Genomic DNA, 17,919 nt, shown 5'->3' on the forward strand with positions numbered 1-17,919 from the left:
CTTTTATGAGATGTTTGCTTTATTGTGGTGGTCTGAGTTCTGCAGTATCTCTGGGGTATGCCTGTACATCTTTATTCATTTGTACAGTAGGATAATCTTAGAAATAGACTGCGGGGTATAAAGATGTGTACATTTTGTATGTAATTTTGATGTACATATTGCCATATTGCCTTCAAAGAAGTTTACACTAATTCATATTCTACAAAATGTAAACGAGTTCTTATTTCCCCATAAATCTTGCTGATCTGAGAGTGAAAAGAGCATTTTGTTTTTTTCATCTGCAATTCTTTAATAATGAGTAGGGTGGAGCATCTTTTCTGATGTTTATTGGCAATTTGTATATTGCTTTTGTGTGAAATGCCATTTTTTCTCTTTTATACAGGAGTTATTCATCTTTTCCTTATTGATTTATAAGAGTTCTTTTATACTAAGGAGATTAGCCATTTCTTATATTTGGTGCAAATATTCTTCCAGCTAATATTTTGTCTCTTGACATCATTTATATTAACATTTTGCTACACACAAGTTGAAAAGATTTAATTACCATCTTTCCCTTAAAACTCTGGGTTTTGTTTTTGTTCCATGACAACATTATTATAAAATATTCACCTCTGTATACATTATGTATAATCCTCACAATTTAGTAAAGTAATTATTGCAAAGAACACTTGATATTCTCGAGGAATACTGAGATGTCTTCAAACACCAAATTTGTAAGCACTACACTATTACAAAGATCTTATGAAATCATTCAAAAGATTAACACTGTGACTCCAACTTTGTTTTATTGGACTCCTCCTTATTTTGGACCTTGAAATTTGAGTGTTTGTAGACACCTAGAGGAAGCTAGGATGAATCATGGTCAGTTTTCTTTGATTTCATTAAGCTCTGATATTTGTGTCTCTTCCTTTGATATATTTGTAAGGCACTTTCTGTTAGTGTGAGCCTCTTTTTATGCTGTCGAACACACTAACCCATAAACCTTTTCTTTTATAAACATCTTCAGCTCAGAAAGAGGCAAGCACTTCCTTGGCAATAATTTTTTTTTTTTTTTTTTTAGTTTATATCAATGGAATATGCTATGTCAGGTCCTTGAACCCATCTCTCTTTGAAGCCAAAGTGGGTTGAGAGTTCTACTAACGTCTTCACCAATTGCTTCATAAAATACTTGCATATGCTCCTAGCTCTCTCTTGGATTACATTTTCCTGAGCATCATGTTTCCTATTCTTATCTTTACACCGAGAGTTACTCATGTTTTCAGTGTTTACTGGGTTTTCTACTCATTCGAGGAATTTTTTTTTTTAACCCCAGTGGTGGAAGCACTCACTGAACATAGTTTCTCAAAATTGTTTTTTCTTGCATCTTTATTGATGTCATTTCCATCACAAATATAAGGCTTTGACCAAGGTTACATTCCACTCTCTCACTTAATCAAAGAGCCTATCTCATGGCAAAGAGCCATCACTTTATTAATTTCTTCAATTTCATTGCGAATAGATTTGCAATTTCATTGCAAATAGAATTTCTTTTCAGAGCCATTTCTTACAAAAGAAAATTTTAAGCATTCTCATGGAGATACTACCTAAGTGGAGAAGAGTAGGCAATAAAGAAACTATGTCAAAGTACAGTTGCTGGATGATTAACAAGATTTATTCACTAGCTAAATGACTGGTTTATTTACTCATTTATTCCACAAATATTTAAAAGCACCTATATGCCAGGCATAATTAGGGCTGCATAATCCCTCATGGAGCTCAGTCAAGGGCTGGAATAATTATAGCCAGTACATATTGATTGTTTCATATTTGCTGGACAGTGTGCTGCATGTTTCAAAGTCTTTATATATCAAGTTCCTCACTTGCTAAAAGGGGATAATAGAGTAGTTTTGCATAAAGCTGCTGAAATAATTAAATAAAATAATGTGTGTAAAGTGCCTAGAACAGGACTGGCTACGTAAATAAATAAATAAATAAATAAATAAATATCTTGTTTCAGTTTTATGATTATTATTATTTTCTTTGTATTTAATATACCTTAAAAAGTGGTGCTATTATTATCCTCATTTTATAGATAAGAAAATTGATGCTTAGTAAGTTTAAGAAACCTATTCAAGGAAAACCACACAGTGAATAATAACAGAGGTAGGATTCAAATTCAGGTAAACAATTCTCAGCTTATTCTTTCAACCCCTCAGCTATCCAGTCTCCTATACTCTGGCTAATGGTAAAATTTAAACTTCCTTTCTAGCACAATTATGGAGGGTTATATGTTATGGACCTTTCTGGCCAAAACTGCAAATGTTAAATTGATAAATGCCAACAGTCCGCTTTCTACTTGAGAAAAAAGAGATTCAGAGAGGTCTTATATGGAAAAAGTGTCTGAGCTTAACTCTCAAAACAGGGGTCCAAAGCCATATCACACTGACTAAAAGATCTTTTTAACTTTATTAAAACATAGTCATGGTGAAAATTTCTATTCACATTTATGGAATACATTTAACAGTATTACTGGTAGTTGCAGTTAGAGTGGTAAACATCATTAGCTCTTAAATTATACAATGTGACTTTGACTATATGGCTTTAAAAATGGTTTAAAATGTTTTGTAAAGGGTCTTGAAAGGAAAGGAAAGAAGAAAGGAAAGAAATGCCTTACATATTACAATGGACATTTCTAAATGCACTTTTTATTTTGGGGAAATTTTAGATTTGCAGGAAAGTGGCTAAGAAAAAACGAGAGAGTTCACACGTACTCCTCCCAGTTTCCCCTTTACATTACCATTGTACATTACCATCATACATTTGTCAAAACTGAGAAACTGACATTGGAACATTGTTAGTAACCAAACTATCTATTTTATTTCACCAGTGTTTTCATTAATATTCCCTTTCTGTTCCAGGATCCAATCTAGGGTACCACACTGCATTTAGTTGTTATGTCTCCCCAGTCTCCTCTGGTCTCTGACAGTTTCTTAGTCTTTTATTGTTTTTCTTAAGCTTAACTGTGTTCAGGAACACTAGCCAGATATCCTGTAGAATGTCCCCCCAGTCCAGGTGTGCCTGATGCTTTTTTTATTTTTCATGTTTTGACTGGGGTTATATTATGAACTTTTTAAAGTGAAGGGAACAAGAAAAATAATCCAAAACAATTTATAAGCTTCTGACCTACACCAGTCCTGGCAATTTTTTAAAATGTGAATCTCCCCTAAGAAATGTCATTAATTCAATACAAATTTATTAAGCCTGTGCCAGGCACTCTTATAGGCACAGAGGAAACATTAAGGACAATCAGCCTAGATTGAATGGTCATGAAAAGCCTCTTTGAGGAGGTAACATTTGAGAGGTCCAAATGACCAGATGGAACTACATAAGAGCAAAGATTTGGGAGAAGAATATTTAGGAAAAGGGATTAACTACTGAAAGGCTTTGTGGCAGAGGTAAACTTAATTTATTTAACAAGCTTCAATAAGGGCAGAGTGGCTGGGTCATTGTTATAAAAGGAAGAGTGGTAGATGAGATGAACAAAGTGGCCAGGGGCTAGCTTGCATTGGGCTTAGTAGGCCATGGCAAGGGATATGAATTTTATGCTGAGTGGGACAGGAAATCTTTGAAAGGTTTTAACTAAGAGAAAGTTTTAACTAAGAATTATATATAATCTGATATATTTTAAAAGGATTACTCTAGACATTTTGTGGAGTATGAATTTTGTGGGATAGGAATAGAAGCTAGGAGCTTCTAGTTTGAGTTCTAGAAGTTAGGAGACAATTAGGTAGTCCAGGCAAGAAAAGATAATGACTGGAGTAGGATGGGAAGTAGTGGATATAAAGAGAACTGGTTAGATTGGGGTAAATGTCAGAGGATGAGGCAACAGCACTTAGTAATGAATTGAAAGTGAAATAAAGATTTTTAAGTTTTGGGCTTGATCAACTGAATTCATGATGGTGCTACTTATTGAGGTAGAGAGAGCCGACAGAGCATATGTTGCAGGAGGAAGGTGGGGGAGGTTCAGAAATCAAAAATGATCTGTTCAGGTCAATTTAAATTTGAGATGTTTCAAGTCATCAAAAAGGCAGATGTATGTATAAGTTTGGTGTCCACCAGAGTGTTCAGGAATGAAGACATAAAATCCATATAGAAAATAAACAAGCACGTATGCATGTAATATTAGTAACTTAATTTAGAGTGGGAAGAGTAGGAAGAGTAGCCAGACATCAATATTTGCTCATTTATTTATTAATCAATTCATGCATTCATATACTTACTCCACAAATATTTACTGCATAACAGCCAACCTATCAGGCTTTAGTACAGCCATGTCAATGGCCTCCAAAGAGAAGAATACAACCAGAGAAGGTGGATCATGGGAAGAAAACATTAGAACTTTAAAAAAGTATTTTTATCTAAAAACATAAAAAAAACTAAGTCTTATGAATATTTAATATGTAGATTGACACTGGCATCTCACTATTATAAGTAAAAATTATGAGTTATGCAATGTGGGGAATAATTCAGGGATTTTTTTCATTTTCTTTCATTTTAATCTATGGTGTGGTTTTGTTTTTTTGTTTTTTTGGTTTTTTTTTTGAGAGACAGAGAGAGAGAGAGAGAGAGAGAGAGAGAGAGAGGGAGAGAAAATCTTAAGCAGGCCTCACGCTCAGAGCAGAGCTTGATGCAGGGCTCAATCCCACAATCCTGGGATCATGACCTGAGCCTACATCAAAGGTTGGACATTCAACCTACTGAGCCACCCAGGCGCTCCTTAATATATTGTGATTTATTCCAGTTTATGTGTGCTGGGTTAAGAAAACTTACCAATGACATTATTATTTCATTAAACTAATCCCTCACTAAAAGGAAAGAAGCTAGGGGTGCCTGGGTGGCTCAGTCAGTTAAGTGACTGACTCTTGATCTCAGTTCAAGTCTTGATCTCAGGCCAAGCCCCATGTTGGGCTCCATGCTTGGCGTGAAGCCTACTTAAAAATAAATAAATAGAGAGGGGAAAGTGGGTGATGGGCCTTAAGGAGGGCACCTCTTGGGATGAGCGCTGGGTGTCGAATGGAAACCAATTTGACAAATTATATTTAATATATAGAAAAAGCTTTAATGTAGGGGAATATAATGTTACTAGCTCTTCTAACACACTTAATAAAAATTTAGGCTAGCAAAAAGATAAATTATTTAAAAATAAATAAATAAAATGAAAGTAGCTAGAAAAAGATTTCTGGAAAGAAAACATGAGTTGAAGACAATAATGCAAACATAAGCAAAAAAGGTGATAGGAGAGATGACATATCTACTTCTAGCATGAGCTGTACAGAAACCATCTTATTAAATAGTGGGAAGAACATTTTGAAATCAATGATTTGGAAATATTTCTATTATAGGAGTTTAATGTACAAATGGTTTGTGTGCTACCTAAGGCTGAGACAATGGTAAGTGAGGTGAGGCATTCCCCTCCGGTGCAAAACTTAAGAGAACAGCCACAACTTCAGTAATCAAGATAAACAGTATCTTACTACAACATTTTTTTTTTTTAATTTACTTATTTTTGGAGTGGGGGGCAGAGACAGAGAGAGAGAATCCCAAGCAGGCTCTGTGCTAACAGCACAGATCTCATGAACCACGTGATCATGACCTGAGCCAAAATCAAGAGTTGAACGTTTGACTGAGCCCCTCAGGTGCCCCCTAAAAATTCAAAATTAATGCAAACATCTATGATGAACAAAATATCAAAATTTTAAATAAAGACAAGGTCAGTACCCTAAAAAAATCTTACACATGTACATTAAAACTTGAAGGCAGAATTCTCTAAGCTATTGAAAACTCTTCCAGGCAATGAATTCCAAAGAGTTCTGAACCCATTTGTTAACAATTTAAAATGTAACATTTTCTGGCTGACATCAGGAAAGATAGAAAGTTAGTTGAATTTCAATAAAAACTTTTCATGATTGGTGGATGGAAGTGATAAAAATGGATACTTGCATTAGTAAGAACAGCCAAAGATGTACTTCTTCCATTAAGATTTACATATCTTTGTGAGTTATCTTTTCCAGCTTATGACAGCCATTAAAATGAGGTACAGAAATAGTCTGAACGTTGAATCAGACAATTTAATAACTGCTTCAGAAGGTATTAAAGATTTTAAAAACCATTGAAACCCAGTCAATCATATTGCTTTCACTAAATATATTTAGTGAGAGTAACAAGAATTCTTTCTACCATTAATATAAAAAATAACTCTTACAGTTACCTTTAAATGTTTATCTTTATCTTATCCTTTTTACATATTAAAAACGTTTTATGTCACATATAGCAGGATGTGTATATGACTTACACAAGTATACAGACTTACACACACTTTTTTTTTTTTTTTTTTTTTTTTTTGCTAATAGGGGAATGCAATCAAAAAACGTTTAGAGAGGGGCCCCTGGGTGGCTCAATCTATTAAGCCCCTGATTTCAGCTCAGGTCATGATCTCACAGTTCGTGAGTTCAAGCCCCACATCTGGGCCCTGCGCTGACAGCTCAGAGACTGGAATCTGCTTCCTATTCTGTCTCCTTTTCTCTCTGCCCACCGCCCCTCACACTCAAAATTAATAAACGTTAATAAGTAAACTCAAAAATAAATAAACATTAAAAAATTAAAAATAAAAGTTTGGAGAGCACAAGTACAGGTAGTTAATGCTGTGGGTGTTAGGAATATGGCAGGATTATATTATCTCAGCACGGTGGAAAATCTCTGTACCCACGGAAGTCTTCACGAGGGACCCCTTGATGAGTCTTCATAAAGTAAGGTTTCATGAGTGATTTGGAAAAATAACTATTGCATAATTTGTTTAGTATAAAACAGAGCACAATGCTGACAGGAGATTTAAGCACTCTGAAAACATTCTTAAAGAAGATGGTATGTTCAAACCGCAGCCTTACTCGCAGAAGCGATCTCAGTCCCAGACTTGAACCTGTCAGGAGAAGGAAGTTCCCATAAAGGGGGCAGGAGAGTGCCGCTCTAATGGAGGGTGTGTGTGTGTGTGTTTGGCGGGGGAGGTGCGTGGAGAGTGACACCGTTTCTCTGAGACGAGGGCTGCCGCCTCCCCTCGCAGGAAATGGCCTTGAGGTCCCTCGAGCTGGGGCCATCAAGAGGGTAGGGAGAGGCGAAAAAGAAAACGCAGTTCCTTCAGGCTGGGGCCGCGTCTGAGGGCGGAGGCCGAGAGACCGCCCGTGACGCCTTCTCTTCCAGAAAGAGGCCAGGACTATGTGAAGAGGGGCTGAAGTTCAGCCGCTTTTCTAACGGGAAGGGAGAGCCGTACTGGGGGGGGTGGTAGGGTCAGAGAGGGAGTTTTCGGCTCGACTCTTTCCCTGGTGGGCAGCGGGTCCGAAGAGCCCCAGAAGGCATGGAGTATTCTGAGGCCTGGCCCTCTCCCTGCCGGCAGGGGGAGTCCCGAGATGGACGGTCCAGAATCCCTCCCACGAAAGGCGTTTGCAGGGCCGCTGAACCACTTTTGTACATCCCGGGGCTGAGTAAGAGCTGAGGTAATTAGACGCGAACGACAGCTGCCTCGGCACTTTGGGCGCCTGGCGCGGGGCAGGGAGCCCGACGGTCCGAATTCTCGCGAGAGCGGCCGCCGCCATTTTTCCATTGATTGCAGCGGGCTGGGGGAGGGGCCGACGACGAAGGCGACGGCGGCGGCGGCGGCGGCGGCGGCAGCGGCGGAGCAGCCGTGGGTCGGTGTCTGCGCGCTGGTGTCTGAGGCCCAGTCTGAGGCCTCCGCGGTTGCCGGAACGCAGACGCTGGAGAGGATGACTGCCGCTGCCATTCTCTCCTGAGTTAGAAGGCCGCCACCACCCTGCCCCCTCCCCCGGCCGGGCAGAGAGGAGCGGCCGGAGTCTGAGCCATGGTGCCCGGCGAGGAGAACCAACTGGTCCCGAAAGAGGTGAGGGGCCAGCGGAGGAGGCTAGGCCCGAGGCCTGCGTCCGCTCGAGGCAGAGCAGGCCCGGGCGAGGGGTCGGCTGCGGGCCCAGCTCTTGTGCGGGCCTGGCTGTGAGGGAAGGAGGAGGTGTGTGGTGGGGGCTGTACGGTGGGTGCGGTGAGCAGTTGGGAGACCTGACTGGATCTAAGGGGCCTGGGGAGTCGAGACCTCCTTTCTCGCGTTTGTCGGGCTGGACAAATAAAGGAGCGGAGTGGAAGGGATCAGGTCCAGCTTTGGGGGAGAAAGTGGCCTTTTAAGTACTTATTTAACATGTTGAGCCAACATAATTTTGAAGACAAAATTCTGTAACAGTTGGTAATGGGCACGACAGGGTGACGGTGCTTCTTCTGGTTTTGACAGTGGCAGTGTGTAGCTTTCAGGGCTTGTGAAATCTACACCCAACTTGAGATCTGTGGGAGAACAGAGTTAACTGTTAGGACTTTTTTGAACTCCTGTTACTCGGTAAATACTGTTGGCCTGCCTAAATGGGGCCTATCGAAGATCGTTGAAAAAGTTAATGTGACTTTCATGTAAAGGTAAGAGATAGCCAAACATTACCATATGGAGAGCTGCACTACTTTTTGTAGTTGGGTTGTGTATGCTAGTTTGGGTGACTTCTTGAATTCTTAAAAGCAAGTGATATGAGAAGCCTTGACATCTTGGCTTCTCTTGAATAGTAGTAGAAGGTTAATGGTAGAATCCAGCACTGGCCAGTGAATTTCAACATATTAATAGTATCTCTGTTGGCTTTATAAATATCTTCAGCGTATCCAAATGTGTATTTTTAACTGGTTAATCATCAGGCTAATGCTTTGGATTTTTATTCTCATATACCTTAAATAGAGGCAGTGTCTTTTTGAAATGAGCTGTGTAGAATCTTGGTATTTGTAAGTGATGTTCCTTAAAAATTCTTAGTTTTGCTTTTCTAGTTGCTTTGTAGCAATTGGTTGTTACTTAAGCAAGCTCTGACACTGCAAAAGTGATATTAGAGTTATTTATGATAAAAATATTTTTCTAACTTTGTCAGATGATATTGTTTTGCAAGCACAGTTTTTTAAAAACTCCGGTATCATGTGTCAGTATTTATTCATCGAACATCACAAACTCTGTGCAAAGTGGCTAAGCAGATAAATTAATCAGAATTCTTGCCTTGGGAGCTTTCAAAGCTACTAAGAAAGAGAACACTGGTAATGTTCCTTGAGCTTCATTTAGGGGAGAGGTACCTTATTACCTAAGTAACTCTTATGCAAGGATCGAAGTAATAGTTGCTATAAGAAAGATACAACATGCATTTTCTTTTAGAGGTACATACTGCTGGTTTTCATTCTTACAAAAACCAAAGTTAGTCCTTTCTTAATTTTTTGACCATTAGAAAAATCAATATAGGTGAAACGTTAAGAAAATGCAACATCAGATTTCCCTGATTGGTGTATAAAAGACACGTTATGGATATATAACTTCGCAGGAAAATATCTGTTGTGTAAAGGCTGATACTGTAATGCTGCTTTTACCAAAGTTTGGATTTTAATTTCCTCTCCTTTAAGACTAACTCCTTTACCTAAGGCTTCAAGCACATCCCAGTTTTTTCTTCTTCTATATTTTTTGGAACATATGCCTTCCCCCCCCCCCCCCCCCCCCCACCAACTCCCCATCATCTAGATTCATCTTCAGGCTGTTCTTTTTCCCTGGCTCTTCTCATGATTCCTGGAAGCATGCACAGTAGTCTCACATCTTAAGACTGTCACTTGAAGTTCTTGCCTTTTTAAGCTAGCTAGCTACCTAGTTCTTTTTTGATAGCCATACTCTTTCTGAATTCTTCTTACTTGCTTCTCTTCCTTGGGTGTTCTGTTGCATTTGCTTTTGGTGATATTGTACTTTTTTGTTTTTTTTCCTATCTGTTTGTCTTATCTGCCTGCTCATTTAGTCAATGCCTTTTCTGTGTCCTTAATTATCACTTCTGTCTTTGTCATCTCCTGTTTGGTCTTTGTAGTAGGAATAGAATTATACAGTGCTAACGCTGAGGGAGAGCATAGTGATCATCTAGTAACTTACATCCCTTTACTTTAGAGATGAGGACATAGGGCCAGAGGATTGAAAGTGACTTGTTTAGGATCACATGAGTAAATTAGAGGGTGAGGACTAGAACTCACATCCCTGCACTGTTCCTTGATTATATTCTAATTTATAGATCCCTCCGTGTAACCTGGAGGGTCTGGAAGAGTAGTGTGTAACTAAATAAATTTGCTATGTGAAAATAAATTGTAGAATTAAAAAAAAAACTTGCTTTGGTTCTAATGGCTTATTATCAACAATCTAGAGGATTCTGTTGTTTTTGTTTGTTTCGTTTTGTCTTTAGGACCTTTGTATGGGGAACCTCTTACCTCTACTAGATTTAGATCTTGGTTGGGTGTGTGCATTCATGCATGTGTGTAGTTGTTGAATGAATAATATATTATTTTCATCCCTGAAGCTCCAGGACAAATGTATCGTAGACCACTCCAAAGAAGGCAGCTTAGTGTAGTACAGGTATTGGTAAACCCTGTGTGTCAAATCCAGCTCGTAGCCCGTTTTTGTATGGCTGTTATTGTAAAAAAATAAATAGAATAATTTGTGCCACATGAAAATATATGAAATTCACATTTAGTATTTATAAATAAAATTTTACTGGAACACAGCCATGCCATTTATTTACTGTTGTCTGTGGCAATAGGAGAGTTGAGTAGTTACTATAGATGCTGTCTACAGGATAAATTTGAAACTACTTAGCTTTGTATTCAAGGCCTAGTACAGTTGATTCTGGCCACAACCTTCCCTTTTCAGCTTATCTCTTCTCCCATGAAACAAGTTTTTAATGCAGCCAAACGGGTTTCTCTGTAACTTGCTTTTTACTTCTGTTTGTACTATCCCCTCTTTGCTACTTCTTTGTTCAGACTCTTTGTATACATTTTTCCTTAAACACCGCATAGCTCATTTATTGTAAAAATCTTTTTATGACCATTTTAACCTTAGGGATTTCTCCTTCTTAGGAGACCTTTACTATGACTGGAATTCATTTGGCAACTAATGAATAGTGCTTGGTGACATCTATTATGGTCTCAAACTGTAATATACATTTTTATATTATTATTTTTTAATGTTTGTTTATTTTTGAGAGAGAGAGAGAGAGACAGAGTGCGAGCAGGGGAGGGGTAGAGAGAGAAGGAGGCACAGGATCTGAAGCAAGCTCCAGGCTCTGAGCTGTTGTTACAGAGCCCGATGTGGGGCTCAAACTCACAAACCATGAGATCGTGACCTGAGCCGAAGTCGGACACTTAAGCGACTGAGCCACCCAGGTGCCCCCACATTTTTATATTATTTTTTATGAATTCCTTGGCAGCAGAGATCTTTGTGTGTGTTTCTCAGTTCTCTGTTTTTGTATACATTATAGGTCTAGGACAGTATCCTTTCTGGAACATATATTCAGTAATATTCATTGATGTGGTGACAGCGTTGTAAAGAAACCTAGAATTCTAACCAATTATCCCCTACTTGGATGTTTTCCACAGCACCGTTCCAAGCTGTTTTCCAACCTTTGCTTGAACATTTTCATGACTAATCTCTGATAACATCTTTGCCTTAGAAAAGATGTTATTTTAAGTTTTTGAGCTGAGAGAAGTCTAGACCTCTATACCTGCCATTTTTTGATGATTGCCTTTGGACAACAGAGAAATCCTAAATCATTTCCCATAGGATAGCTTTTTCTCATTGTTGAAGATGTGAGAGGGGAGTAGGAAGTCAGTCCTCTTTTCTACAATCTGAGCATCCTCAGTTCTTTAACTTTTTCTCAGTTGCTCTCTTTTAGACACAGTCCAGTGTTTTTAGTATCCCTCCTAAATTATTGTACCTAGAGAAGAGCAAAGAGAGTGTGATCTGTTCATTGTGGTTAACAGTAAAGCTTTTCACCTCACTTTTTCATTCTATTCTGTCTCTTTGAATTGTATTAATATTGGCTTTCAGATCTCTTGCTTTTACTATTATCCCAATTTTTATTTATTGCTTTGTTGCTTTTATTATTCTTCTTTATAAGGATTTGTGACACTAATATTTATTGAGTCCTCGCTGTGCAAATTACTGTACTGTGACATGTAAGGAATATGTAGAGGAAATAGGAGAGATTCATTTTTTTCCCTCAAGTGTCTTATGTGTAATTAAGGATAAGGTACATATTTACTAATGGTTTAACCATAGTACTTAAAGTGATGTCCAGAGTGTATAAATGTAGAGAAGATGGAAAAGTGAAAGAAAAGACAAAAGAGTATTTAGTTTCATATCTCAGTGCATTTCTTTCTGCCTCTTTTCCATGCAGTAACTACTGCTTCTATATGGAACTAATGGTGGTGATAGTAATAACCAATATTTATGGAACATTTATTGTATGTCAGATACTGTTATATGTGCTTTGTATATATTACCTCATTTGAGCTTCACAGTGACCTCACATATGAGGTCTTATATGAAGACCATTGATATTGACAACTCTCAAAACATTATTTTTTTTTAACGTTTTTGTTTATATTAGAGAGAGAGAGAGAGAAAGAGAGAGAGAGAGCTTGAGCCGGGGAGGGACAGAGAGACTGAGACAGAATCTGAAGCATGCTCCAGGCTCTAAGCTGTGAGCTGAGAGCTGTTAGCACAGAGCTGGACGCAGGGCTCGAACCCACGAGTAGTGGGATCGTGACCTGAGCCGAAGTCAGATGCTTAACCAGCTGAGCCACCCACCCAGGCTCCCTGAGAACTCCCAAAACATTAAAACAACTTATTTTTTATTTGTTACCTGTTTTTCTTTTATTCATTTATTTATTTTTGAGAGAGAGGGAGCACACAGGAGGAGAAGAGAGAGAGGGAAAGAGAGGGAGAGAGAGAGAGAATCCCAAACAGGCTCTGCTGTGTCAGCACAGAAGCCAATGCTGGACTCAAACTCACGAACCGTGAGATCATGACTTGAGCCGAAATGAAGAGTTGGACGCTTAACTGACTGAGCCACCCAAGCGCCCCTCTATTATCTGGTATTTAATAAAATCCATCAATATTTACTACGGTCAATGTCAAATGAATATTTTTTTTAATTTTATGTTTCCTAATTACTTGAAGAAATATGCTGCGATGATCTTTCTTGGTTTTGGCCGTTCTTTAAAAATTAGCCTTTAAAAAAAATATTTGGAGTATTGATTTTCCTTTACCAGTAAAAGGCAGTTTGGTAGTTATGTCAAGTAACAACCGTGGTTTACATATATTGGAGTGTTTAATAAAAATCATTAGTATTTCAGACACCATTGGGGAAATGTCCACTTAATAAAGCAAAAAAACAATGCAGTTGTGTAGGATTCCAAATTTGTCAGTGAAAGAATGGACAATTTAGGGTTATGCACACTTAAAGATTAGAAGGAATACTCTAAAATAATAATTATTGTTCTTGGATATCTGGATCATTGAGCTATATTTAGATTTTCTTTACATAGTTCAACAATGGGCATGTACAGTACTAAAAAAAAGAAATTTAAATGAACTAATTGTAGTTTTTGAGGTAATTTTTGGTATTATATTGTTTTTTATGCTGATTTTTATCTTTTCCCTCTCTTCTTGCTCTGTGTATTTGCCACAGAGTAATCTGATCCACTTGCATGGCTTCAGCCTTTCATTGTAATATACCCATTTCTGTCTCCAGTCCTGACCTCTCTTCTTCTAGATTCAGATTTCCACCTGCATACTCGATATCTCTAGTTGGTTGTACTCTTAAGACCCACAAATTGAATGTAGGTAATATCAAGATCTTTTCTATCTCTCTTGTCATGTTCTCCTCTCAACACTTTTCTTTCCTGTTCTGTTCAGTTAGTGTTGTCAGCATCTATTGATTTGCTTAAGTTGGGAGATTTTTTTTTGACTCCTCCTTTTTCCTTTTTCTTATATTTAAATTAGTTCATCACTTGTATCCTTACTTTTCACTTTGTGGCTCTGCCTCTGTTTTCTCATTCAAATGTATTCCTGCTAAGTGGTGTTTTGTTTTTTGTTTTTTGGGTTTTTTTGACCTGTAGGCTGTTCTCTTTCCTAAGCTGTCCTCTCCACAACGTCAGTTAGTTTCTAAAACAGGTGAATTTATGATTTACTTACTTTGAAAGTTTATAGTTACTACCCTCTGATTGCCAAGTGAATAATAGGTACTGTTTATAAACACTGTGTGCCAGACACTATGCTAAACAGTTTACATATGTTATCTTATTTAATTCCTGTAAGAGCCCTCTAAGACAGCTATTATTTTTCATTATCTTATAGATGAAGAAGGTAAGGTTTAAAGAGGTTGAGGACCTTGCTCAAAGTTATAAAGCTGTTTGGTTCTAAGTCTGCACGCACAGCCTTCACCAGTGAAAGTACTTCATAATCCAGCTTCAGTTGATTTTTTTTTAAGTTTAATTTTTATCAAAGTTATACATGCACACATTTAAAAGAGTTTAATAGTTCTGCAAGATTATTGACAAAACATAGTCGCTTGCAAATTCTCCTTCCCTTTTATTTCAGGCTCTTCAAAGACAGCCACTTTCAACTCATTTTTTTGATGTTTATCTCCATATCTCAAAATAGCATGCTAGTAGTGTTCCTTCTTGGTTTTTGAGTTTAAGGCATTATCTACTGACTTCTTACAGTGGAAGATACGGTTTACTGCTCTCCCCAGCCACTCAGAGACACACTTCTCAATCCTGCTTAATCTTCCCGGTATTGTCATATTGCAAGTACTTTGGTTACATCAGTACTCAATGTGACTGTAAGCTATTCATAGTTGAGCCCTGTAGTTTGCTGTGATTATTTTCCTTTCTAGTACATCTTGTTTTCCCTGAGTTAATGGTTTTTGTTTTTGTTTTAAATTGGCTTTTGTTTAGTTTTCTGTGTACTTCATTTAGCCAAGGGGTTCTCAACAGGGGGCAACCTAGTGGACATTTGGCGGTGTTGGGTGGGTGGAAGGAGGGCAGGGAGTGTGCTACTGATATCTAGTAGTGGAAGCCAGCTGTGCTGCCAAACATCACCCTATACTGCACAGGACATCCTCAACAAAGAATTATGTGGCTCAAAGTGTCACTAGTGACACTGTTGAGAAACTGATTTAGTCCAAACTCTCTCTCAAGTGTGTAAATCTCGTCTTATTTTGTTCAACCTACTAATTTTCTATTTACATTTTTTTGAATTGCAGCTGTTGTCTTAGATTTGCCTTTACTGTCATCTTAGTAGACCCCCTCAGGTCTCTCTTGTATTGGGTCTCCTCGTTCTGTATCTGATGTCTTCTTTCTTTGCTTGTTTTCTCATTTTGGAGGACCACTTTCAGTAGTGGTCTCTGGATGAGATACAATTTTTCCCAGACCTTACATGCCTGAAAATATTTCTTTTCTCTTGCTTTATAGTTTGGCTGGACAGAGAATTCTTGGTTAGAAAAAAATTTTCTCTCAGAATTTTGCAAACATTGCTCCGCTGTTTTCTTTTTTTCATTGTTGCTGTTGAGGCATCAGATGCTTAGAAGATTCTTTCCCACTATTTTGAAACTTTTTTTTTCCTTTCTGGAAGCTTAGAGAATCTTTTTGCCTACAGTTCTGAAATTCCTGTATTATGTGCGGGAATAGGTATAGGTCTTTTATAATCCATTTCTATTGAGTTCAGGGTAGTCTTATTCGTTCAGAAATGTATTTCATCAGTTCTGGGAAATTTCCTTAAATGTATTTTTTTCATTTCCTCCATTGGTTTTCTTTGTTCTCTCTTGAGTTCCTGTTGTTTAGTCGTTGGGCCTACTGACTGCTTTCTCTAATTTTCTTGTCTGTGTTCATCTATTTTCCATTTATTTTCCCCTTGCTTTCTGGGAAATTTTTCTCAACTTTTATCTTACAGTTCTTCTACTGAGGTTTTATTTCTGCCATCGTATTTATAATTTCCAAGCACTCTTTTTATTTTTCCTGAAAAAATTTTAAATATTCCGTTTCTGACTTGTGGATGCAATGCTTCTCTTATCCCTGTTGGGAAATTAGTATAGTTTTCCTCTCTGTGTATTCCCCCTTTCCTCCAGATTTCCTTTTTGTGTTTATTTGCTTGGGCTTTGTCTTTCATATGAGATGGCTGGTGATCCTTCCAAGTCAGCTCTTAAAAGAGGTGCCTTAAAAAGCTTAGAAGCCCTACAAGTGGGTGATTATGATTTTCCCTGTAGAGGGATATAGTTGAATAACTTCCTTGCAGATTACCAATGACACATCTTCTATCTTGTGCTGGACTGATTTCCCAGAAAAGGTTTCTGATCTTATGCTGGGAGAGGACAAGCTTGGGAGTTGAGTAGGAAAATCATTAAGAATGTAAAAGAATGTAAATACATTTTCATTTGTTCTCCAGGTTTCAGTATGGCATTCCTCACATTCATTTGAGCCTGGCGTCCTCTAGTGCAGAGACACCCTGTTTCATGCTCTCCGAGGTCATTTGGCCTTTTGCCAGGGAGGGTCAAGGAGTAAAAGAGGGGCCTGGGGGTTCTCACTGCCTCTTAAATTTCAATCTGTTCTTCTAGTTTGGACCCCACCCTTATTCCCACGGTGTCTGAAAATGCCAGCTTCTGTGCCTTTTAGGGGTTTTTTTCCCCTCCCATTTTCCTTTAAAGTTTTTTTGTAGAAAAGTTGGAAAAAGATTGGAGAATTCTCATATACATTTCACCGAGCTTCTCTTCATGTTAACATCTTATGTAACTATGAACACTTATCAAAAGTAAGAAATTAACCAGATTTAACTAGTTTTTCCACTAATGGGCTTTTTTTGTTCCAAGATCCAAATTCTTGATCCTATGCTGCATTCTGTTGTCTTGTCTCCTTAGTTTCCTTTTATCTGTGACGATCCTCACCTTTTCCTTCTTTCATTGACCTTGACACTTTTGAACAGTTATTTTGTATAATGGCCCTTAATTTGGGTTTGTCTGACATTTTCTCATGATTTATGACCTCTCTCATGAGGTTAGGAATTAAAGTAAAGAGAGGGATATTACAGATGTGATGTGTCCTCAGTACATCATATGGGAGGTCTTGGGGAATATGATGTACTGTTAGTGATGTGTTAACCTTGATCTCTTGGGTATGGTGTCTGCTGGGTTTCTCCACTTGTAAAGTTACTATTTTCCTCTTTAGTAATTATTAAATATTGGAGAGTATGCAGTTATCTTGTTTCTTTTTAAACTTATTCTGCCTACTAATTTTTAGCATCCATGTATGGATCTTGTCTTATTACTGGTGCATTCTAATAGCAATTTTCTATTTTCCTCATTATTTCTGTGTTTATTAATTGTAGTTCTGTGAAGAAGAGTTATCCCTATTCTCCATATATCTACTTATATGTTTATATTGATAAAGACTTCTGGGTATTTATTGTATTCTTTCAATTATAACCCAGTACTATTTTATTTGCTTTGTTTTTTAAGCTGTTCCAGTCTTGGCCAGGGAAGCTCTTTCAGGTTGGCATTGGTGTGTTCATCCTTGCTTTTTGAGCACTTAACTTACTTTCTGGCACCACATTATGCTTCAGCCCGTGGTATATTTTCTCTGCCTCAACCCTGGAAACATCACTTCTGGGAGTATAGGAGGTCTTTTGGTATAAACGTAAATCTGATATAAACCAGGTGTCTGGTTTTCTTCTAAGCTAATGTAGAATTCAGCCTCTTCAGATGTAGAGTCATTACCATTTGATCTGCTTTCTGGTTTCTAAAACCATGTTTCTGGTTTCTTACAGGTTTAGGCTCTTCAAAATATTTCTTTACTCTTATTTTAGCAATATCTTGAGAAGCTGCAGAGCTAAATGCCTGTATGTAATCAGTCTATCCTCTTTAACCTCTTTAATCAGTCTATCCTCTTTAAATTCCTAACTTAATGTTTTTGTCTTCTGCCCCAGGCCAGTTTTGTTTTAGCCACATTTGA

The 17,919-nt window shown here is 37.9% G+C and overlaps 1 protein-coding gene across 3 annotated transcripts in view; it reads left to right on the forward strand.

Annotated features, from left to right (window-relative positions):
• Positions 1-7,703: 7,703 nt before the first annotated feature.
• The window catches only part of USP47 (ubiquitin specific peptidase 47), a 107,145-nt gene continuing 96,929 nt past the window's right edge, over positions 7,704-17,919 (forward strand). The window contains exon 1 of one of the 3 annotated variants that reach the window (XM_058688255.1): positions 7,704-7,927. In XM_058688255.1, the coding sequence (XP_058544238.1) occupies positions 7,889-7,927 (39 nt within the window). In that variant the 5' untranslated portion in view covers positions 7,704-7,888. Of the gene's footprint in view, positions 7,928-8,478; positions 8,500-17,919 lie in introns of those variants that run through there. The other 2 variants (XM_058688256.1, XM_058688257.1) reach the window with 2 other exon arrangements.

Source organism: Neofelis nebulosa, chromosome 10 (assembly GCF_028018385.1).
Source record: "Neofelis nebulosa isolate mNeoNeb1 chromosome 10, mNeoNeb1.pri, whole genome shotgun sequence".
NCBI lineage: Eukaryota > Metazoa > Chordata > Mammalia > Carnivora > Felidae > Neofelis > Neofelis nebulosa.